The sequence below is a fragment of the Centroberyx gerrardi genome, chromosome 2, assembly GCF_048128805.1.
Source record: "Centroberyx gerrardi isolate f3 chromosome 2, fCenGer3.hap1.cur.20231027, whole genome shotgun sequence".
Classification (NCBI taxonomy): Eukaryota; Metazoa; Chordata; class Actinopteri; order Beryciformes; family Berycidae; genus Centroberyx; species Centroberyx gerrardi.
The window spans coordinates 23,324,640-23,348,897 of NC_135998.1; the positions used below are offsets into that span (position 1 = coordinate 23,324,640).

Here is a 24,258-nt window from a genome sequence, read left to right on the forward strand (position 1 = left end):
TTAGATTTTCACAATGGCAGAACTTTATTTCTGAAAATAGGCCTATTGTCAGCATTGGACTTGGCATGACTTCCAAAAGTGTCACTGACGAGAAAAGAAATGAAGAGATAATTATTGTGATACTGTAGCCTGTGATTGAAAGGGTCTGTAAAGGATTTCAAAACTCAAGGGTTTGGATTAGAATGCTAGGTCTGGTGGCCGGTCACTATCTTCATAACAGCACTAGTCACAATTCCTTGAATGAGTTGAATGTCCAGATTTGTAGATACAGTGCTTTCTCGTGATTTATTTACACTATGCAATATCTGCAATCTTCAGGACGTGCTGGCTAAAGTGAGATAAATCTTTCATACACTGATACCTATATCAACTCTGAAGCATGGGGGGGGGACCCCATGATTTCTTAAATCCTACCAACATTTTATGTCTTGCCTTCCTTCCACCAAGCTCCTCAGCCTCTGACTGAAGGTCTGATCACTGCTCTGCTTCTCGCACCTTCCGTCTCCCTTCCTCATAACTATCTGTTCAAAACATACCGTATTTCCTCTAATATTGGCCCGGGCCTTTATTTACCTCAACTGCAGAGGTTACCAGGCCTTTATTGGAAGCAGGCTTATATTAGAGACAGGCCTTTATTTCTAATTCCCTCTGTTTGATAAGTATATTTGCTCATATTTTAGTACGAAGCCTCCTTGTTTTCTGATCTGCTTCTGTTGGGGTACGTTAGGTAGACGTTTTTTTGTTACTGCAATGCATTACGATAATTACGGTAATCGACGACGGCATGCTCCAGAGACTTCCGCCGGCCGAGCCATCTTGTGGCACTTGTACGTTACTACAAACTACAGTTACATTATATAACAGGCACCAGGAGTTTACCGGTATCCACCGTTGTTTGCATGTAAGCTGAAGCTAACTGAAGCTAACTGAAGCTAAAGTAGAATCTATACAATTATATCATATCACCGTTTATTTCGATGCATATGTGCGAGCTCAGTCCACCTGACAGCCCTCTATTCTGTTGGCGGAGAGAGAGACACAGACAAGCATGGAGGTTTCGGCGCACCGAGGGCTTACTGCCGACGCTTCCCGGAGTTTCCCGGGGGCACGGTTCTGGCCAGTGCTGATAGCTGGGCGCCGATTTGTTCCCGGTGATTCGGCCAAGATTTCGGCGGGGGGTCCCGACGCCGATGCGTCACCGGGTGTCCGGGGCTTGGATCGGGAGGATCAATGCAGGCCGGAGACGGACACGGTCCAGCCATATACTAGGTTTTGACCTAGTCTTGTTTCCTTTGTTTTTTTCCCCGGCCTGTATTTGGGGCCGGCCTTTATTTGTTCGTGTCGACCACGGCCCCGGCCATTATCGGAGACCCGGCTTTTAATTGACTACCAGCCACTATTAGAGGAAATACGCAATGACATGCAGGCCTACAACGAGTTTCAAAATTGAAGCATCGCATTAGTTCAAGCAGGACACGTTTGCGCAAAGGAGCGAGAGTCCGAACTCTCTTCGAGCTGACGGCCGTGCATAATATCCAGCCGCTTCAAGCCTGGAAACCAGTCTTTTCCTGCCAGCGTCAACGGCCATTAGACTCCGGCACGGACCAGGGCATTCCCATGGGATTTCATGCAAGTAATGGCATCACATCGCAGATAAGCTGAGTATTTGCACTGGATATTTGCTCTTATCATGGGCAAGCATGCATCATTATGGCTGGCTGGCTGAGCTCCAATTTCGATTCAGTGTATTTAAGCATGATGCTGACATGCTGCTGGTTAGCTGGGCTTGTAAGCTTGTAATTGGTTGTTGCTTTACATGGGTCAAAGATAATTAAATGCAGCTCATTTTAGTGAGAAGCAATTTTGTTTTGGGGGATTTATCCACAAAGAATTTCTCGCTAATATTCAACTGGAATATTGATATTGTGTCAGCTCAAAGCCATGAGTGCATATAGCCTAATTTATACATATTGCTGTTGTCAATTAATTGCATATGTATGGAAGCCCATTCCCGCCACTCAATAAAATAAAAAACGACTGAATTTTTACTCTTTATTTCTCAGAATTCTGACTTTATATCTCAGAATTCTGACTTTATATCTCACAATTCTGACTTTTTATCTCACAATTCTGACTTTATTTCTTAGAATTCTAACTTTGTATCTCGGAATTCTGACTTTATTTCTCAGAATTGGTTTTTTTTCGCGCCAAAAAAAAGTCAGAATTCCAAGATAAAAAGTCAGAATTCTGAGATATAAAGTCAGAATTCTGAGATATAAAGTCAGAATTGAGTCGTTTTTTATTTTATTGAGTGGCGAGAATGGGCTTCCATACATATGACATAAGAGATGCTGCATATGGTGGTTGACTGGGTTCACTTACACTGAGTCTGTTATATATTTCCCTTGTTTCTAGACTTTGCAGCTTGCATATTTCGCCTATGTTTCAATAACTATATTCATGGGAAATTGCACTGGATCAACCATATAGGTTCATGTAATTGTAGAATGACCTTTTACAGGATGCATGCTTGTATCTCTTCTCTGTAAGTCTGACTGACATCTTAGCAGAGGTCAGCAACAGGCTGTTGCTTCACATGGATTACTCACATTATGGCAAAATACCTGATTTGGTATCACTGATTGGGGTGTGGCCAGAGGTTTCAGGCCCATGTGATTTAGTATTGATTTATTTGTTAATGGAGAGCACTACAAAGTTCTATGAAGTGGTTAACACTGTCAATCACAGGCTGCAGTATCATAATACAATGCCTCTCATGTGGAAGATTGTAGGTTCAAATCCAGACTTGTCTGTCTCTTTGTATTTCTGCTTTGCCCTTTGTATTTTCTGCTTTGCGTATATGCACTCTCTATAAGCAAGGACACAAGTTTGATTCCCATACCAGGTCCTTTCTGTGTGGAGTTTGCATGTTCTCCCCATGTTTGTGTGGGTTTCCTCCGGGTACTCCGGTTTCCTCCCACAGTCCAAAGACATGCAGATCAGGGTGATTGGACACTCTAAATTGCCCATAGATCTAAATGCTGGGATAACCTCCAGCACCCTTTAAAGGACTACACTGAGTGTGTGGGACCATTATCAATATGTCAATATTAACCAATATCTGTCAAAATCGCTATCATCCTTTAACCCTGAAAAGGAATAAATGTAAAAGAAAATGAATGAATGAATGAGCTCTCCCTTCAAAAATACTAGCCTGGTAAGACCATCCTGATCACGTGACCTCACATTCTGTTTCGCTCCATGGATCAGTCTGGACTTCTAGCCGCCCACATCGATTTCCTGAAATTATAATGTAACCGGGCCAATCAGGGACTGTGTCGTAGTTGATGACGTAACCGGGCCAATCAGGGACTACGTCGTAGTTGATGACATGAAATACAGGCCGCCGCTGGCAAAACAGTAATGGCGTCTCCCGCAGCAACGAGCGGTAACGTTAACGTTAGTAGAGTAAACACAGCCATAAGTGCAGTTATTGCAGAAATAGACTCAATAACAACAATTAAACAAGAACAAGAGTATGCACTAGCGGAGTTTCTCGGCAGAAAAGACGTTTTCGCCGTTCTTCCGACTGGATTTGAATTTGGATTCGCTGATTGGCTGAAGGAGTTTGTCTGTCAAGGCAAGTACTCCCGGCCACTGAAATCGATGTGGGCGGCTGGAAGTCCAGACTGATCCGTGGAGCGAAACACAATGTGAGGTCACGTGATCAGGATGGTCTTACCAGGCAAATACACCCATTCATTCAAAAAAACAAATTCAGAGTTGCACTGTTGTCAGTATTATATGTTTTCACAGGAGAATGTATTCACTTCTACACTGCTAGTTTTACTTACAGAGGTGTACTGTTTCATTCAAACAGCACACAAAGAGACACACACACACACACACACACACACACACCTCTGACATTAAGCCAAAGACAGTTAACTTCTAAAGGTTTGTTCTCTTCTATTCTCTTTGAGTCTGGCTCCTAGTTTTAGGCGACTTATCAATTGATTGCTTCAGCGGCAACACTTAGAAGCATAAATTCATAATCAGAAGCCAAATGCAAATCACCAATCTATGCATCTTAGTTTTGCAAGGATCTCAGTTCAAATCAAACAGATCATCAATATTTTTAGACCTGCAGCAGCAAGTAGTAATAGGATACATCAAAGAAAAATAGGATTTAAAAAAACAATAGAGCAAGTGGGATCTATATATATGTCAATGGACAATTCCAACACTCAAACATAAAGAAATGTATGAATAAAAATGTGCAAGAAGTATGGATTCCAGCATTATCAGGATGTGAAAAATGGCATCAGTAGTATCAGACCTTACTGCAACAGAAAGACGTTAAACATTTTGAGAAAGGTGAATAACAAACAACTCACCAACTCACCTATCTACAGAAAAAGTGACATTAAGGCACATGAGAACATATTTTGTACATTAATACTGAAGACGTATAAACAGTGCAAGCAATACCGTATAAATATAAAGCATATGTTGGTATAGACAGTGCAGACTGCCTCAGTTTCTCCTAGTTGGCACAAGAGAGACTAAACCATTACTACTACTGCTACTGTTACTACTAAAGGCCCTGTGTTGCACCTTGGGGCGCTGGGGCGGAGGCTGAAGGTGTGCTGTAGCTGCAGTGGGGATGACAGGTATGTGGAAGCAGCAGTAGTGTAGAGTGTAGAAGAAGCAGAGCGTCAGGTATAACATGTTACTGAGCACGCCACATTCAAACGGCTGAGGAACAAGTCAGCCGTCATGCAGCCAGTGGACCACATGAAGATGACCTCAGAGAATGAGAGGCCCAAGAGGATTTCTGGGGACCCAACATGAGAAATATTATCACAGTGCCACTGTACTACCATGGTATAATGTACCATGGTAATGATAATGTACCATCATGGTAATGATAAAAAAAACATGCATATTTCAGGAAAAAACAAAAAACTGCTGGCAAGATTATTACACAGACTTTGCAATACCAGTGACACAATGTTATCCTGTCCAAGGTGAAAACATTGGAGTATTCTGTTGACTGGTTTATTCATGGCAACCATGGCAACAGGGATACAAATAAAGTTGACTTGACTGGCTTGACTTTGTGTGAACAGCTTAACCCAAATATGACCTTAACTGGAATATGGCCAGTTGGGTTACTCTGTGCATGTAAATGTATGTAGCCCCTGTCTCCAGCAGCTCAACAATCAAAACACAGTTTTAATGCTGCATCATCCCACTTGTGTGAGTGGTTGTCAGAGGATAAATTGTCTCAACTCATTTGCTTTTATATACTCAATTAACACACTAAAAAACTAAGGCTTGTTGTATGTTGAATTACACGTCATTTGCTGCTTTTACTTTTTTGTACCACTAGATGTCCTTGTATCTCAAAATGTAGAATATTTCAAGGAATATATTTTGTTTTCACCTGAGGTTTGGAAATGGGGCTCCACTATACGTGTGATATTTTCTGTAGTTTTCTGTACTTGAAAAGTTCTTGACTTTTTGGCTGAAACTTGTTGATTTTTGGTAAGCCTCCACAATACTACATCTCCATGTAGTATAGTGATCTACTGCTGCTGATCTTAATGAGGAGATGAGTCTCAAGGTGGAACAGGACTTATGCCTTTCACCCACCTGTTAACCAAGGCCTATGGCCTCTAGTTAACTCTCTCATCCCCGGCAATTATTGCTATTATTATTTTCTGTTCTTGTTTTATTTGTTTTGTCTGCCTCACTGTGTAAAGCGTCCTTGGGTCTCTTGAAAGGTGCTATATAAATCTAAGTTATTATTATTATTTATTATTATTATAACCAGTCAGATATTTAATTAGCAATGAGCTTTAGACACCTCTGACACACTTCTGACCTCCTGACTTTGGGTGACCAGTAGATGGCGACGTCTCTACAAGAGGCAGCTTATGGAAAGGCTGATGCACGCACACAAAGGCCACTGCTAAACAGATAAGCCCTAGGATGCACTGCAGTGGCTCATTCATTATGTCTATCTCAGCCAGGGGCCATTATCCAATACAGAATGCTATAGCCATCTGGAGTACTAGCCTTGGATTAGCAAAAAGTGCCTGATCAAGATAAAGAAACTGTGTATATCCTGAATCCACTGGGCACAACTGAACCCTAATTATCCCACACCACAGCGGTGCTGATGGTGGCTGTTTTAAGAGGAACTGATCAAGGATGAAAGATGCTGTGTAATTAAAAATGATGAGCAATTCACAGTATAAGAACTACTGCTTCCCTGCATACACACATGCCCCTTCAGTTGTTTTTCTAATTATGTTGAAGCTCATCAGCCTGTGTTAAGTTTGAATCACACAAACATACACAGAAGAAGAAAAGAGATATAAATAGAGTGAGATGGGAATGTGAGGGGGATGCTATGAGAAGCCTGAATGAGATGAGACCTGCTTTCAACTCACACAGCTGATATTTGAGATCTGTTTGAAATGTTCAGTCTGTTCCTCTAGGCTCCAGTCTGCACATAAGTGATTGAACACAAGCGTTTTAGCATCTTTGAACAGTGTTAGACATTGCATCAGTACGGCTTGTGCTAAAGATTTATCTGTTGGAGTCAGATATAAGACAAAGGGCAGGCTATACAATTAATTTGATCTTGATAAGTGTTTCGAAGGATGTCAGAGAGGTTGGATAAAAGGAAAACAGTGGGGAAAATAGACCTAACAAAGGCCCCAGGGTCAGGGTCCTCATCATAAGCTGGATGGGTTTTACAGGATCCCAGCGCTGCCTCTGAGAAACTCCCAGCTCCATATTTCTTCCACTGCATCTGCACAAGCCTCTGACAGTTTGTTGCATGGAAGAGTGATTATCATTTTAATTACAGAGGTGCTTATTATAATCCTGCTGGATCCGCTTGTTAGTGTGCTTGTTAAAGTATTGCTTACTACACTATTCCATACCCAAGCAGAGTTTCTCTCCTCTTCCCCACTGCAATGTGATATGAAGGGCAGTAAAGTAAAACATTCAAAACCGTATAAGGGATTTAACAGCTATTTGTTTTTTAGCAGAACGTGTTAGTGCTCAATAGCATAACTGTTGTCCTGTGAAAACCATGTAACTCCAGTTTTGGTGATTTTCATGTTTTCACTTCAGTTGAAGAATTACATGCTCCTCAGGGGGTTGAGAAAATTGGGCTTATGAAACCAAAAGAAAATCCACAGGATAAAGTTAAATATGCATTGTGATCAAGCTAAAACACGTTAGTTTTTTTTCTTAGTTCCTGAAAAGTTCCTTGACATTTTGGAGATGCAGGGTTTTCACCTGACGATGACATGCAGATGGCTGCATGTACACTAAGCAGTTTACATTTTCCAGTATGAAGTTAATGAGAAAACGCTAACAGGGAATGCAGACACTAATACACTGAAACCAACCAACTCAACTACTTCTCACAGTCAAAGAAAAGCCACAAACCTTTTATCTCTGTGCATGTGAAGGAACGGGCAACTGAGATGAGCATGCAGAGGTAAGACTGAGATTTGTTTGATTGCTAAATTGACCATGCATAGGTTTACATTGGCCCTGATTTAACTGAATCTGTTTTTGTTTAGCAGCTTTGTACCATTCCATTGATCAGTGCTGATGACAGGCTGTGGTCCAGTGTGATCTTTCACATGTATTCTCTTCAATGAAAATCTCCCTACTGTACTGGCCGAGACTGTGGAACTCTCTACGAGCCGAGGCCGTTCACACTTCATTGCACAAGACAGGGTGCCTGTGTTAAACGGCATTGCAGCATCTATGACTAAATTTCACTCAAGAAATTATTTAATCTCCTGTTATATCAAAAACTATGGGTGGAGTTAGAGTTTACTAGAGGACATTACCACAATAAACTATTCAAAAATAAAGAGGCCCGGTGTAAGAAGAACTTTATTTCCTTTGGTGTTTGCAAAACAATGTGCATCGTAATGATGGCTAAATAACACTAAAAGACCTCAAATCTTTATCAAACTAGCAACAAAATAACAAAATGGTTTAAAACATGTTAAGTGAATTAAAATACCATTTCATACTCCATATAGTGTGTGAGTTACAGGAAAAATTTAATTAAAGACAAACTCTGAGGCACAAATCACAGAATTCACAGGACAATGAACCCAGTTTGATAGAGGTGGATGGATGGATGGAGAAACAAATTACGGGGGAGAAAAGATGCAACTAAGACAGAGAAATTAAAGACAGACAATAAGAATAACAAGACAAACATAGGGTAACCTTAACAGTCAAATCACCAAATCAACAGTTAAGAGTTTGTGACATAAACAAGATGGTAAGACAAGGGGAAAAAATATCAACCACTTTTTTTTAAAAAACAACTCACCATTTGTCAACTCCACTTATTCAGAATATTGGGGACGAAACACCATATTAACATGATTCAACAAACACCATTAAAACTATCTTACCAAATACCAAAGAATATTATTTCATGTTAACTTGGAAATAGTAAAGTAAAAGGATTGCTTAAACTGAACACTTGTGTGCACTCCCTCCTTTCCCAATCAGTGAGTGTTTTTAGTTCTACAGTATCTGCATGTTTAGGCACTTGGAAAGAATATGATTGTATGTAGTATTATGTGAGTTTGAAATGCTCTTAAAAGATTTTTCATTTATCTGTGCGTCTTAAAATCACACTCCTTCCAAAATTATGTGCTGAACCCTACAGATTTAAAACTGCTTACTGTTGATCGACAAGCCACATACTGATACTGAGAGTCCCACCAACAACATGATCTCTCATTCTAATTAAATATTTCCACTCCAGGGTGGGCATATAACACGCATTACAGTGTCCTCATCTACAAAAAATGCCTTTCAGATCATGACAAATGAGGTGGTCACGATGACCTGCTTACTGATCCGAGATCAGTACTACTGCGCAGAGGGGCTGATGACTATGGACCCAGAGGAATTGGGGCAGGCCTTAAATCTCTGGCACCTGATCTAAAGTGAGACATCGACCAAGCTTAGCCTGGCAGGAGTCCTTGTGAGACAACTGAGTACAGTGTAAAAAATATACTGGAAAAACTGTGCTTTCTTTTTCTTGTGCTTCTCCAAAAGCATGCCACTCTCACACCATTAAAATGAAAGCGTCCCAAAAGCAAAATAAGGGCGACAGCGAGCGGCAGTGTGAAAAATAAGCTGTGAAGGATTTTGAGTTTCTCTCTAGCAGGTCAAAGCAGATAACAGTTTTCCCTTAAAACATAACCATGAAACCCTCACTACAAAATTCAATTCATCAAGCCGGTTACACGTACAACTACCAATGCTACATTTCAATTATGGAAAAAAACAAGATGAACAATATCATTCACAGTCAAACATCACTTAAGTGTGTTGTGGGCACGGTCTTCCAAACAACAGACTACACCTTGCACACACAGTCAGTAAATCACGAAATCACATCCTCGATCACTGGTCCCACGCTAATACAACACTGCACATTTTAAGAGAACGGCTCAATTCCACAGTTATCGCAAAGGTTACGAGTGTGAAGACTAAGTAAAAATATGCAGCTTCTCATTGTAGTCATCATCAATATAAATATATACATGTACTTGTCATAAAAAAAGCTAATCTGCCTCAACATTTGTCTTTTCACAGCAAATATATATATATAGTTAAACGAGTCTTCCTCCTCTTCCACACACCACAGAGGAGGCTGTATTTCTCAGACACCTATGGTTCTCTTGGTGTCCTGACGTTAGACACTTGGTAAGGCTATGTACACACGTCCCCCTGATGAGGGCTACGGCCCGGAAGCGAGGGCCCACCGATGGTCCCTATGCCCCAACAGTAGTCTGGAGGCTGACATCTGGGCTTATGGCAGGCTAGCAATGTCCCGCTTTGGAGGGGGCCCATCCGGCTTACAGCTGGACCCATTGGCCTTGTCCTCAAACATCAGCACTCTGGGGAGAGAGAGAAATAATGCAATATTACAAAAAGTTTATTGGCAATTCTCTTAAAATAAAGATATCAGTTCCAAAAATCCTGTATTTGCTGGGTCCCATTGAATAATACACAAAAGATGATCATGTAATTGAGAAAATCTGTTACAAGGAGAGTAAGAATCTAAATGATGGCACTGCAACGTTAGAAAATGTCTTCAGAATTAGCCTCTATCAGGGCAGTAGCTAATCTAAGTTTGTTGCCATCTCCATTCAGTGTCCAACAACAACAGGCATCCATAGAGGCTGAAGCGTTAACAAGGGGCTTATGGGTCCTGACTGGATACTGCTGCAGAGTGACAGAGAGAGGGATAAGGGATTTGGGCAGATGAAAGGGGGAGGGGCATGAAATAGATAGGAAAAAAGTAGATTAGGAAAACTGAACGTTGGGATAGCGTAAAAGAGAGTAGGGAATAAAAGACGGAGGAAAGTGTAAAGCCGTGAAAGGATGTGTGAGTGAGGAAGGATAAGCAGCTACTGAGAGATGCAGAGTGCCGGAGCTGCAGTCGGGGTATGAACTGGCCGCGCAGCGAGTGAAAGAACGAAGGAAAAACACAAAGGGACTGAGGGAGAATAGCGGTGTAGGTTGCACAGAGTAGAGTAAGGGATCGGACAAGAGCTATTCAGAGCGAATGCCCGTCTTTAATTTCCTTTTTTGGAAAACCTCTGCAAAGCTCCCCTAAGCCCATAAGGAGCACTGATCCCATGGATGAAACCGGCGCTCGGCAACTCAAACTCTGGCACATGTCTCCCTGGCAACCACTCCCATTCCCTGCCTACTCACACTACTGCTACTCCCTCTAGTACCCAACGCTGGAGCTCGTCAGCCGGTTCACCTCTGACAGCAATCAGCCGTACCATAGCTGACTCAGTTCAATCAATTCAATAGAAAAAGCTGAATAGACCTGGTTGTTAATTGACTTAATCTTGTTGCTCTGTGCATATTGGAATGCCTCTTCCTATATCTGCACAAAGGTAAGCACTGACTGATTCAAAATGCACACACACACATGTACATTATTTTGGACTACAAAAAACATACATTTGTGATTTCATCTATCATTCCTCAATTCTGATCAAATAATTTAATTAGATGGTTGTGGAAAAACTACAACAGAATGTTGACAAGTGGAAGACAATCATCAGCTAAGGTAGCCATCAGCACAAATGACTTGCCCTACATCTAACTTGTATCCTTACTCCATCTATGCTGAATGTAAACTATTCTGTAGGATGAAGTTTTTTAAGATCTGCGAGACCTAACTGTCAGATTAAAAGCGCAGTGAAACTGCTGTGACTGTATGTGTGTTCATGTGACTGTGTATTGGCCTAATAAGTGTGTTTAGTCAGTACAGGCGCTAAAATGGCAAACTAAAAAGGCCAGAGCTTGGCCTTTCACAGACCAAGCCCAGTTGTGGGACTGACCCAAATTATTTTCCTCTAATTGCTACTAAATCAATTGTTCCTCTGCCAAACAATCTGAATAACCCTGCTCCAGAGCTGGTCTGTACCCCCACCCTCTCTCTCTCTCCCATCTCTTCTCTCTCCCCACAGTAAACCGACAGAACACAAGAGATGTGTTGTAGACCTTTGCAGCCTCGTTATAAGGCGATGCATACATTAAAAGCTGCAGTGAGAATAGGCTAGGGAAAAGAAACAGTATCAAGCCTATATAAGTTACTCTAAAAAGGGTCATTTTTTCTGTTTTTAAACCTGTTTTTTTTCTTTTGCTTCTGTGGGAGATTCTTTTGTCACTGAAGCAAAAGAAAAGTGTGGTTAAGGTTATATCAGTTTGTGTCAACAGTCAATGCAAGGGCGTCGACATAATATTTCAATGAAAGAAACATTCCTTTCCTTATTTGAAAAGTGACTAATTCTATAACCATCTGTAGAGTGGGATTTTTTAAATTTATTTATTTTTTTAAAAAGGGAACAAGCTCTTCCATCAAGGTACTAATGAAAAATCTATCTCAGTCACCATTCCTTAGCTACAACAAGGCACATAATTCACCCAGATTAGATTTTCAGTTTCTGTTTAGATTAGAGAATCTTTACAGGGATACTGAAACAAAAACAAAATAAGAACACCGATGAACCCCTCTCCTCAGGCAGCATAGGCTAATGAGAATTACACACATCAGGTTCTTCTGGAATATGGTGACTGTTACTAGAATGCAAGCTATCAAGAAAAAAGGGGACGAGCGAGTCAGAGGGGAAGAGACAGATTAAGGAATATGAGAGATGGAATAATGGTTGAGGGGCAAAGGAGAAAAAGTTGGCGTTTTCTCCGCTGATTAGTGTATTTGGGATTATGAGGAGATTTGTCTAGCAAAGGGTCCAGTCAGCATAGTCCAGCAGAGCTGACATGCTACAACCAAAACACTGAGCACTGGCCAGCCCTATGGCTTCTACAGCCCGGCCCGGCCCTGGCTGCTTTAAAGGGCTTACACAGCTAACACACTAGCCTATTTCAAAACAGCAGACAGCAAAAATGTGTGCCTCTTTCCTCCAAGGACATCTGAATAAAGGTCGTAAAATATATATTTAGATTTATTTATTTTTTTATTTTTTTCGTGCGAAAGAGGAATTCCTTTAACAGAATCTGATGAGTTTTGGTCTTTTCACCATTCCTAAGTGATCGTCTGTGGTTAAATAATCAGCCTATTATCTTAATTAAGCACATGATCCCAACTAAGGATAAGGATGGGTCTGACTAAGGATAGGCTATATAAATGGGTTTTGTTGCCATGGTGACTAAAGGCTAAGGCTGCATATGGGTAGTGGTGACATCAGCGCTGGTCATCCCAGAACCCCTGCTGATGGATAACACAACTGGCTGACGCAGCACAAGGTGGATTCATATTCTCCCTCTCAAGCATGTGAGCACACACACACACACACACACACACACAGCTGAATACAAGGATAATGATGGAGTTCACTCTTACATGCACACGTATAAACAAAAGATGTCACACAAGCAATGACGCAGCAGATGTGTGACAGGTACAAAGTCAGCAATAAATAAAAATAAACACCCATATTACCCCCCCCCCCCCCCCCCCCCACACACACACGGAGGTTCACTTACAGTTTGAACACCGCTGAGCGCTTGCCCAGCATCATCTTGACAAAGTTCCGATAGTTGATGGTACCGCTGTTGTCGCTGTCCACCTCCGCGATCATCTTCTTCAGCTCCAAGTGAGTCTTGGGAACCCCCAGCTTCTCCATCATCCGCTTCAGACCCATGATATCTGACACAACGTATGACAATTACATCCATGCTCAGACCCGGGAATATGAATCATTACAAATAACCATTTCTTCTTCAGTGGAAAACACACAACGCAGACTGTTTTAATGTCAGAATAAAATATAAAAGACCAATTTTGCAGCTGACATGTGAATTGAAAACAACTGTAGATTTCTCAGAATATGAGTCTGCATAACTGGGCTGATTTCTTATCAGGCACTGCAACTTTATTAAGACTTTAAGTTAAGTTTAGATAATATAATTTAAGACACACTGCATCTGTTGTCTGATTTCCTCACTGCTGTTCGCCTCACATCTGCTTAAGGACCATGGAGCATTCACACTGCTGTAGAACATGGTCTCACCTTACATATGGGACACAACAGTGACACTCGAGCCTGTTCAGACCCTCTGCTCACACTAATCTGACAACACGCACAGTTTTAATTACCGTTCTCTCATATCGGTACTACACACACACACACACACAGGTCAACTGTTGTTTTGGCTGGGGTGTTGTTGTGCAGCTGGTGTTTCAGTGCTGGCTATTACTCACCAATCTCTCCTTGGTCATTCAGGTCAAACTCAGCGTATTTATCTGCAAAACAAACACACACAAGACACTGTCAGCATACTAAACAGTAGCAATTTATTATGAACTCGCCCTCCACATCCCTTCATACAATTTTTTCCGTCAACACCAAACCCCAGAGCTTGTATCTCATGTGTCAGCAAACTGTTAACACATACTGTATGGTGATCTCACCCTCACACACACACACACACACACTCAGACAGCTGACCTGGCAAGAGGAAACACACAAACAGCTGATAATGACAGGTGTGTGTGTGTGTGTGTGTGTGTGTCAGAGGAAAGCAGGCAATGAGCAGCTAAAGAGAGAGAATGGAGGGTAGGAGCCGGGGGGGGTGGGGTGGGTGGGGGAGAGTGTGAAAGATCAAACACAGCAATCAAGAAGAGGGGCAACAAAGACACTTGAGTTGGCGATTGTGATGCTCACTTATTTTTTTTTCCCCATCGGCACCTGGTCCGTTTCATAATCAAATCTGAACCCACTAAGCCTGGTGTCATGCAGACAATGCAATAATACTTGCCAAACCAAATCTGCAATTATTAAAACCAGTCAAATGGATACAAGCAATATTGCAAAGTTTCTTGTTGTCATATTTATTGGAATTTACAAAAAACTATACTTTGACAGTGTGTGTACCCTTGACCTATACTGTATAGCTTGATAATTTCAAGCTTATTTTTGATTCTTAGGTGTTAAATATTCAGCTCATTGAGGAGGAAGTTGGTATGACTTTTCTATGTGATCTGTTGTATAGTTTTTGAGATATTGAAGTTTTATTGTGAATTTCTGCCGTCGTTCACTTGAATGGAGGAACATAGTGAGCAGGGTAGCAGCAGGTGTTGGCATTAGCTCACAAATGTCTGCCGTAAACACTGATACTCACAGCTCTCTCCACCTCTCTGTCCGTCTACATCCCTCACCCACATGCCAGACTGTCGCTTCTTGCCTGGACTGATGGATGCGTGTCGACGTGTCCAAGTTGCAAAGACAAAGACAACTGTCGTCTCTACCGGTGATTTGGATTTTGTGTAACAAGTCGGCATTAGCTGTTATTATTAAAGTGATGCACCTAATGCATATTTGTTTTACCCTCTTCTGCTCATTCCTTTTGTTTTGAACTGTTCATCCATTGAACCAAAGTTATCCATGGAATGATTTTGCAGTGACCTCAACTTGACGTAGACAGATGGGCTTTTAAACACTAATTTTTCAAAATGCTCGCTCTTTGAGGAAGCATGCCCCCTAGCTATAATAGGTCTTTGGGTTTTTGTCACCTTTTTGACCCCTGAAATACAACACAATACACACAATACACACACACACAGAGTTGCTTTGTCAGCAAGCACACTCAGATTTTCTTCAGAAAATGTTTTTTCTGATTAGGTACATTTTCGCCAACCTTCTAGTTTTTGTTATGATGAATTACTTAAGTAAATTTAATTTGGAAAAACAATTAGCTCTTTTACTCTTTTGGGATTGAGACTAAATGTAATCTTTTTCAGAGTTAAATTTTACTAAATTGACTTTGTAATTTTTAGTGTATTAGTATTTTTTTGTGTGTCTGTGTTGTTATTTAATAAAAGTTTGATACATGTAACCACTCAGCCAAGACACACAAATGAAGTTGACTGTGAAGGTGCGCAAACCTAAACATTTAGCCCAATGCTCCAGCAATCAAACTTCACACATATTTGCAAGGGTTCCAAAGTGTGTCAGACCGCATTTGGTCGTGCTCTATAATGTTGCTGTGTCGCCAGATTGGCAATCTTGTAGTGATGGGACGATATATCGTAGTACGATAATTCACGATGTAAAATCATGACGATGTACATCGTGGCATATAACGATTTGCATCGGACGTACAGTTCACCCTGCGAGCTACATTGTCTGCCGCTTACTGTAATCTCTGCCTCTGCCCCTCCTTCTCCACCCATTACACAGTTTGACCAGCAGAGGGTGCAAACACTTTGCAATGCAAAACCGCTAAGCCAAGTGGCAGAGACGGCAGATAAGGAAGAGGATATTTGAGTAGAGCTGGGCCGGTGAGACGAGTGGCAGCGTTCTTTCACAGGAGCTCTACAGCGACCGCGGTGTTAGCTTCCAAACAGACCCTGATTCTCCGCAAGTGTTAACGTGAACGCTAAATAAGGATCGCATGGTTACATGCTCCACAGTACAGTAATCAATATAAAAGTTTCTGACATGCGCAAAATAGCCTACAGAATCATGGGCTTATGTTTTTAAAAGATGGACCTGCGTCGGACGTTTGGCACCGTTATTGCTTTACTGTTGTGCTTTCTGTTGAAGCAACAGCTTTATCAGAACATACGACTCCAAAAGTGTCAGAAAAAGATGTTTTGTTTTGCACCGCAATGATTGGGTGCACTGGCCCGGTTAGGCGGAGTCAGCACTTGATATTGTGACGACCCCACCCACTCTCTCTACTGGCCCTGCCTTCCTTGTATTTTTCCTTGTTCAGGAGGGGAGCTGGTGGACAGAGCTGGGTGGATCGTTAGCTGGATTTGCTGCACCTGGCTACGGGCTGACAGGACTTGAAAGGGCTTCTTCTTCTGGCAGTTGCTCTCTGCCTCCCCCCCATGAAGATGCCCTGGTTTTTGCTTGGTTCTGTCTTTTGATTTCCACACCACTCAACACCACACTTTCCACTCATCCATGCACCCCACTTCACCACTGATGCTGCTGAACTACACATCCCACTCTTTAGATGGTTGTGTCTAGTTATATTCTTTATAATAAATTGATTTGGGCATTCTGAAGCTGTGCTTGGTCTCCCTCATTGTTACCTCCTTGAGCCAGGATGTAACAATAAAAAAACCCTGAGCGCCCCGGGGTTAATATCAAGAAAAACATTGCTAAAAAGATTTACGGTTTTATCAAATAAATAATGGCAATGTTGTACAATCATACTTTGTATTCATCAAACTGTTATCACATCGAATCGTGGCTGAATCGTGAACCCCACATTGTGAATCGAATCGTGAGATTACCACATTGTCCCATCCCTACAATATTGCAAATAGTAATATCCCAGGCATCCGTGTGTGTTTGGCCCATGGGCTTGGATTCACAAATGGCCGCTTGCAGCTCTATTTTATTTGTCATCTTGAACTATCCAAAGTGTGTAAAGCCGTGGGTTGCAGGCTGATTGTCATTCTGTCACCAGAGCAACCCAAACACTTAAAAATGACATTGTCATTTAAGGCAGTGGTATCGTATGTAATATATCAGCCTGCTGGATTATCTTGAAGAGATGAGGCTATAATTTATAAGCTGCAAATAGGCTTTAAACAGCCATTCATAATTGTATCTAGTAACAACAGACAATGAAGCAGCTTGTCCAGCAGATTAGATGTATCTTGTCTTGTCAAGCTAACCTTACAAGCGGCAGAGAGCTTTGCATCTGAACAGTAACTGGACTTGGCAGCATTCATTTTCAGCAGTTGTATGCCATTCTGTTTCAGTGAAAAAAGGCACAGTCTCAACATGGTACTTGAGTGGCTTCTGAAGTGGCTGCTGAAGTGAAGAACCTGTGGCAGACATTTTCCCCTCTTCCCCAAATTTTACCACTCTCCTCTCTCTAGAAGATCACTTCAGTTAGTCACATTACGCTCGCTATTCCTCTCTCACAATGGAGCCTCTGTGTGTGTATTGGGAGGGAGGAAGAGAGGGGCTTTCGCTATGGAACTGTGTAACTGTGTGAACCCATGGGGGGTGGGAGGGGACAATGCTGACCCTGTTCGTAAACTCTGAGGAGTGGGCCTCCACACACACACGCGCACACACACGCGCACACACACACACACACACACACACACACACACACACACACACACACACACACAGGCAGCATATCTTGAGTGGGCCACTTGTCGCGGAGCTGCCTGCTGATCATCTAAAGTCACTGAAAATGGCTTAACACAGCAACACTGATGTCTTCTACCCTTCTCTCTGACCTACATTCCTTTATTAACTGATGCCCCAAAGTGCCATCGACTTAACAGCCCCCAAGCCAATTTTTCGTTTGGCTCTCTCACTTTCACAAGGAGCTCAGGGACAGAGATTCACAAAAGCACATAATCTGTGTTGGTTCTCAGTCTCCGCAGTCCATGGTCAGGAGTTAACTCTGACACATATCTGCAAGAAGGAAAATGAACACCACTCATTAGCCATTTGATGGTAAGTTTATCTACTCCACTATCCACTATGGCAGCTATCATTTGGAGGAGCTTTCCTGTTCTAAAACACAATCTGACTGATAACATAGTTTAATTGCATGATGAATTCCATGACTTCCCCTGCCACTATGGCCAGTGGACAAAAAAAGGGTAATTTTCCATCCTATTTGCAAGACACTGACCCTAAGGGTAGATGAGAGCTTTAGTTCAGGTTTCTGTCATTCATTTTTAAAACAACAACTTGACTTCTGTTCTCAATCCTATGTGTCTTGACAACTAAAACAGGCACTACTTGGCCTGTGTAACTTCTTATCCGCTCCATCTTATTTTTTTAAGATATGAGAACTCAATGAAGCTTTGAATTTTGAGCCGCTTGATTCATTTTTCTTTTTGTAACGACTAAATAATCGTCAGATTGGTTAATTGAAAAAATAGATGCCAGATTAATCATTTACCAAAATATCTGTTGCAGCCCGAATTTAAACATTGAAGTATGGCTCATCATTTTTTTGGTCCTCAGTAGTATTGATGTGATTTGTTTGGGAGAGTTTCGATACTGACCTCTAGGTCACTGGGACAACATGGAGCCTAGGGAAAGAAGAAAGCAGCTATCCTCTCAGGGCCTGACTATTGGGTCCCCTTTCTGTTTATATACCGCTGCTCCATTTCCTCTAGCAAGCAAGGACTGTAAGTAGGACACGGGAACTATGTTCCTCATTTCAAGACTTATGCCTCCTATTAAAATAAACATAGAGTTACTTTACTCTGCCTGGCAAATCACATACTCAAATATCCACAGAAATCCACAGAAACGACAAAGAAAAGAAATACTTCACACCCTGTACACACATGGTATGCAATAATATCAGAGGAATGGGGAAGAGTTCTTTGGTAAGTCATGCCATTATATTCCCTCAATCAGCTCCTGGTAGCTGTGTTTTTCTATTCCCTGAAACCACAAGTTCTCCCAAAGTTCTGCATTGTAACAACAAGCAGAGGAACGCCCCAGCACATTCCTCCAAGGCCACGGAGGACTTGGCCTTGCAAACCACTTAGGAATCAGAGCAGTCTGTCTTTCTCTCCCACACACAAAAAGAGAAAAACAAACTGCTGTAAACTTGTGTGTGTGTGTGTGCAGATTGCCAACTCACAAACAAATATTCAGTGTTGAAAGTAAAAAAAAGAAAAAAAGAAAAAGAAAACACAACACTCCCACAAATAGACACAACCACATACTGGTGGACATATGGTTGAGTATTGACTGTAGCGAGCTGCAGAGCTTCACTAACAACACACGACACCTGTGGATTTCCCTGATATGAGGGAGGACACTGATACATCTGAGAGGAGGATACTTCCTTACTTTTGAAAGCTTCCAGTTTTTCAGGCAGGTCGTCTTCGTCCCTGTATTTCTGGTCTTCCATGTACTCCTGGGAAGGAGGGAGAAGGGGAGAGAGTGAACAAACCTGAGGGCCTGAAACCCCTTTAACTAATAGATTACTCTGGCAGGAGGGGTCAAAGTGTTTGACCCCTGTGTTTGTTTCCTCATTCTTGATGATGAAAGAATTTGCTGACAGATTCGAGTATTGTTGTGTGCCTAAGCCTCAAATACAGCTGCTAGCAGCAATGAACAGGCTACGGCAGCATGGCAAAGAATGCACCGAGTTCCCTGATTGCCCCGCGCAGCATAGTGTGTTTGTTATTGTCACAACAAAACAGAACTTCAAATGGCTGTATTTTCTTCAAATCTCATGTCATTCTAATCTGCAGTTCATGAGCCAAAAGTTTTTTCAAAAAATCCAAAATGGAGGCCAAAATGTATGGTAGACATTAAGGGTCCTAGAGGCAAAAATGTTCAGCGTGTCCAGATAAATATCTGTACCATGTTTCACATCTCTATGACTAACGCCAAGGTAGGGCGGGGCCTCACCCCTTGTTCACACCAAAAGCATAACTGATGAGTTGGGGGATTTAAGCGCACATGTTGCAGCTTGGCTGTTTAGACCAGAAGCTACGCACTGTCCAGCAGCATCGGGGTACCCCATGAAAACAGGCTGTACTTACACTGACCCCCAACAGCAGAGGCAACAACATCCCAAGCCTCATCTGTTTTAATGTTGTCTTTGTAAAAACAATGCTGATGGCTCACTGTACTTTTCCACTTCAGGGATTCACTTTATATTGTCCATCTTCTTCATTTCCTCCACAGACTCTCGCATCAAAGTTTATTTGTTTAGGATCTTTCTCAGCCAGTGTCGTGACTTGTGACTGGGCAATCTTTGGGCAAGCCTACACATCTCTCTGTCTCTCTCTATTTAAATAGTTACATAAATAAACTATAAATTTATGGGACTGGGAGTAAACTGGGTGCTCTGGTTTACTGCCACAATTCCCCATGACATGAAAGTCAGGTGAATTGCCGACTCTAAAATTGCCTATAGGTGTGAATGTGAGCGTGAGTGTGTCTGTCTGTGTTTGTGTGTGTGTGTGTGTGTGTGTGTGTGTGTGTGTGTGTGTGTGTGTTAGCCCTGTGATGGACTGGACCTTCCAGAGTGTTTCCCTGCCTTCCGCCTAATAGCCTACATGCTGGGAGCGGCTCCAGCCCCCCGTGACCCTCAATAGAAATAAGTAGGTCTGGAAAATGAAAGAATGAATAAATAAATAAACCAAAACATCTGCTCTTATTTATTATTGTGACAATTCAATAACAGACCCAATTCTCAAACGGCAAGTGGCAATTCAAAAGCAGATAAGGTCATCATCCTACAATGACTGTTTCAAATTTACATCAGTGCACATGGATTAATCAATAATAACAATAGTAACGACATAGGTAGGTTGATCAATTATATATGTGCTTCTGTGGTGATACGACACAAATATGACCATCTACAGTGTATTTTCACTGTGCATTTCTGTGAAATCCGCATGCTGCAGGCAGAGAAAACAGATTAGATGTCATAACTGTCGCTGCAGGTCAGTGTGGCTCCGCTCCGAGGCCGGTGTGTTCACTCCCGTGAATAAAGATGGGTGCCGAAAGGAAGCGGGCTACGCTATACGCAGTCAATACGCGTCTGTTCCGCATCTGGTCTGAACAGGGCCTTAGACTTTGAGGGCTTACTACAGCTCCCCCTATGGGCCAATCAGTACAGTTCTTTGTGTCCAGGTTATGAGTCACCAGGACAATGTGGCAGAAAAAAAGAAAACAATCTATGCCTGAGTTATTGGACTGAATACATAATAATAATATAACAATAGCAATCCCTAGAAATGTAATAGATCACCAGCGCTGACGCTGTGGTAACCTAAAAAGGACATTAATCTCACACTATTCTGACAGAGGATTCAAAAACTCCAACTTCAGGATGATGAATCACAATCTTGAAATGTCCCTCCTCCCTGACTGTCAGTTCTTATGGCTCTGTTCATAAAGTGGAACACCTCACCAGGGTGGAGGGAAGACAGTGGAAAAACGCCTGAAGAGATGTAGGCTACTCCAATGAAATTATAATGGAGCAATCTGCCATGTGGGAGTCATAACTTCAATCTCAGGGGAAAGGAGAGAGAGAATAATGTATGTTCAGATGAGAGTGCATATGAGTTAAATGAGGCTGTTCTCAGCGTTGGCCTGTATGTGTCTGTGAAGCTTGTAATTAAGGATGAACATGATAAACGCCACTACTGGATGTTTGTCAAGGACGCCTGACTCAGCTGAGTCACTACCGCAACCTCCACACAAAGGAATGTCCTTTATCAAACATACTGTATCTTACAGTCTCTCGCCTTTCTCAACACTCAAGTATGCTTGAACAAATGCAGCTCTATTATTACTATGCAGGAAATCTGTCTGTCAGCATCTACAAACAAGGTCTCATCACACAGAGGTCAAACACAGTGTATACTTCATCTAATTGGAGATTCAAATTACTTTACTGTTTATCTGCTAAAGAAAGTAATTTTCACTGATTAAAAAACAACCCAATCCTGTCAAGTTCAATGGGTAAAACATGGCGCAAACACTGCCAGGATTAGGGGTTAGACTCCCACAGGACCCGCCCATGAAAAATGTATGCACTCATGTTAATGTAAGGCTCTTTGCATAAAAGCATCTTCCACATGCCATGGGGTTGTGTTGGTTATGTCACTGAATAGAAACTCTGCGTCTAGTGACATTGCACCTGCCATTACACCTATCTGCTTGAGAAGCCTTTTCTCTTTTCATTTCTCTAATGCCAAGTAAAGGATGTCAAAAAAAAAAAACTGCATAGCTGCATAAATGTCATCTCCATTTAGGGAACAGTGAGTACTTGCAACAGTGCACAAAAATGTCACTGGTGCTCCCGGCCGCCCTCTTGCCGCGACCTGATTATCTCCTCGCGGTATTCATGTGGCCGGAGCTGAGAGAGAGCTGATGACAGGCAGGCAGGCAGGCAGCCACCAGGACAGAGAGGACACAGGAATCTAGTTCATCTGTGGGAGCTACTACAGAGGGCAGCTAACGGTATGAGGCGCGCTACCCCAGCCCAGAAAGACAAAGAGCTCATTCAGACGTTACCGCCTCCCAGTCCCAGACACCTGTTTCCCGTCGAGACACAAGGGGATAACGGGACTAACAGAGGTACGTGGCCCCATCGCTACCGCCGAGCGGCTGCAGTCTGGGGAATACGTGCACGGAAAATACAGGAGGTTCACAGAAACGGCGTGGTTGCACATGCATTTAAGGAATGGGCAACAACGACCGATCGATGCGGTCGGGTCAGCCGGGAGTAGTCCCTCGGGCCACAGATGTGACAGCATGCAGCCACTCAACAAGTGCCACACAATTGCAGGTGGAAAGCCATAAAATGTGGGTCTATCAGTTGCATCACACGAAAATGCGATCCGTTGTATTACACTAGGGGAATTAATTATTCACGGCACAAGCAAGACACGTTCAGTTTCCCATATAGTTAACCTAAATCCCGCTGCCTTGTATCATCAATGTCACCACACTCTCAAAGACAGGGCCAATGCCAAGCCAAGTGCATGTGTGCTCATTAAATTCAAATGCCCGTGAGATACTATATCAAATGACAAAACAGGCGTACCTTGTTAATTTCTTCCAATTTTTCCCTTTGCTGGGCCTTTAATAGTCCAAAGGCTTTCCCTCCTGCAGAAAGAAAATCAGGTTATTCCAATAATATCATCATCATCAGTGTGGCCGGGCTTAGCTTGTGCGCTAGCCGGCCTACTGATGCTCCATTGTAAAGACTCTAAGCTTTAGCTAGCGACCGTTTACCGGGAGGCTGGCGTTACGCCGCTAGCGTGCCACAGAAAAAGCAAAATGCCCAGAAAAGACTCAGACCCGCCCGGCATTTTATACATACCTTGAGCAGTCATCGCGAATTCTGCCTGTGATCTAGAGATCCACAAAGTGAGAAATCTCCGGGGCGACTGGCTTCCGTGGCTGCCGGTCAAGGCGGTTGGTCCTCTTCTCTGAAGGGGGCTGGGCTCGGGGCTGAGCGGGATGAGCGAGCCGGCGCCGGCGTCAAGCCAGCCACAGGTAAGCGTAAGATTTCCCGTCACAACTTTCGAAATAAAACCCATTATCGCCCCTTTCACTTGACACCATCTCCTGACATTAAAATGTGTGTTTGCTCCTATCCGATTACAACGATCACCCAGGTTCCCCCAGTGTTGCAGTGTTATTTTAGTAATACAAAGAAGCAAAGTGGAAACAACAAAAAATCTGTCTCTCAGGAAGGCTTTCATATAGGCCTGTGCAAATGCACAAAGACATATGCCAAAAACACATAAAGAAACAACTAAACACAAAACATTGCAAAAAAGCCTATTTTAACCCGTATCTGTGCCACAACTGCTCCAAAAGGCTACAGATTAGAAGGTCCAGTAGCCTACTAGGCTAAGCGTTAAGTCATCCACCTGTTTTTTTCCAAAGTGAATTTTATGCTTTTATTTTGAAGGCAACATCGCCCAGGTTCCGGTATTATTCTGGTTCTCTCTGAGTGGCTTAACACAGCTCAGGCTGGCAGTAGAGCAGGCACCATCCTCATCAGTAAACGTGCTCATGGAGTAAACTAGGATGCTTCCAGCTCTCGCTTACCATCAAGTGGCGTATGAGAAAATTGCATGTACATGCATGTGTATGTGTAATAGACCTACCTCAAAAAGTAATTAGCAATAAATTACAAGCTTTTTTCAACATA

The 24,258-nt window shown here is 42.4% G+C and overlaps 1 protein-coding gene across 1 annotated transcript; it reads right to left on the reverse strand.

Annotated features, from left to right (window-relative positions):
• Positions 1–7,921: 7,921 nt before the first annotated feature.
• Positions 7,922–23,204, reverse strand: aif1l (allograft inflammatory factor 1-like). Its single transcript, XM_071911973.2, has 5 exons — positions 23,140–23,204; positions 19,416–19,482; positions 13,820–13,861; positions 13,102–13,264; positions 7,922–9,971 (listed from the first exon to the last, which is right to left on the reverse strand). The coding sequence occupies exons 2-5, from the start codon at positions 19,474–19,476 to the stop codon at positions 9,884–9,886; spliced, it is 354 nt and encodes a 117-aa protein (XP_071768074.1). The 5' UTR covers positions 19,477–19,482; positions 23,140–23,204; the 3' UTR covers positions 7,922–9,883.
• Between the last annotated feature and the right edge of the window lie 1,054 nt (positions 23,205–24,258).

What these genes read in the sequence shown, in the direction of transcription:
- aif1l (XM_071911973.2), bottom strand. Translation starts at nt 19,476, where the DNA reads ATGGAAGACCAGAAATACAGGGACGAAGACGACCTGCCTGAAAAACTG. An exon ending in AAAACTGGAAGCTTTCAAAA is followed by an intron (nt 13,862 to 19,415) that starts GTAAGGAAGTAT and finishes TTTGTTTTGCAG; the next exon opens with ATAAATACGCTGAGTTTGAC. An exon ending in GAATGACCAAGGAGAGATTG is followed by an intron (nt 13,265 to 13,819) that starts GTGAGTAATAGC and finishes ACGTTGTGTCAG; the next exon opens with ATATCATGGGTCTGAAGCGG.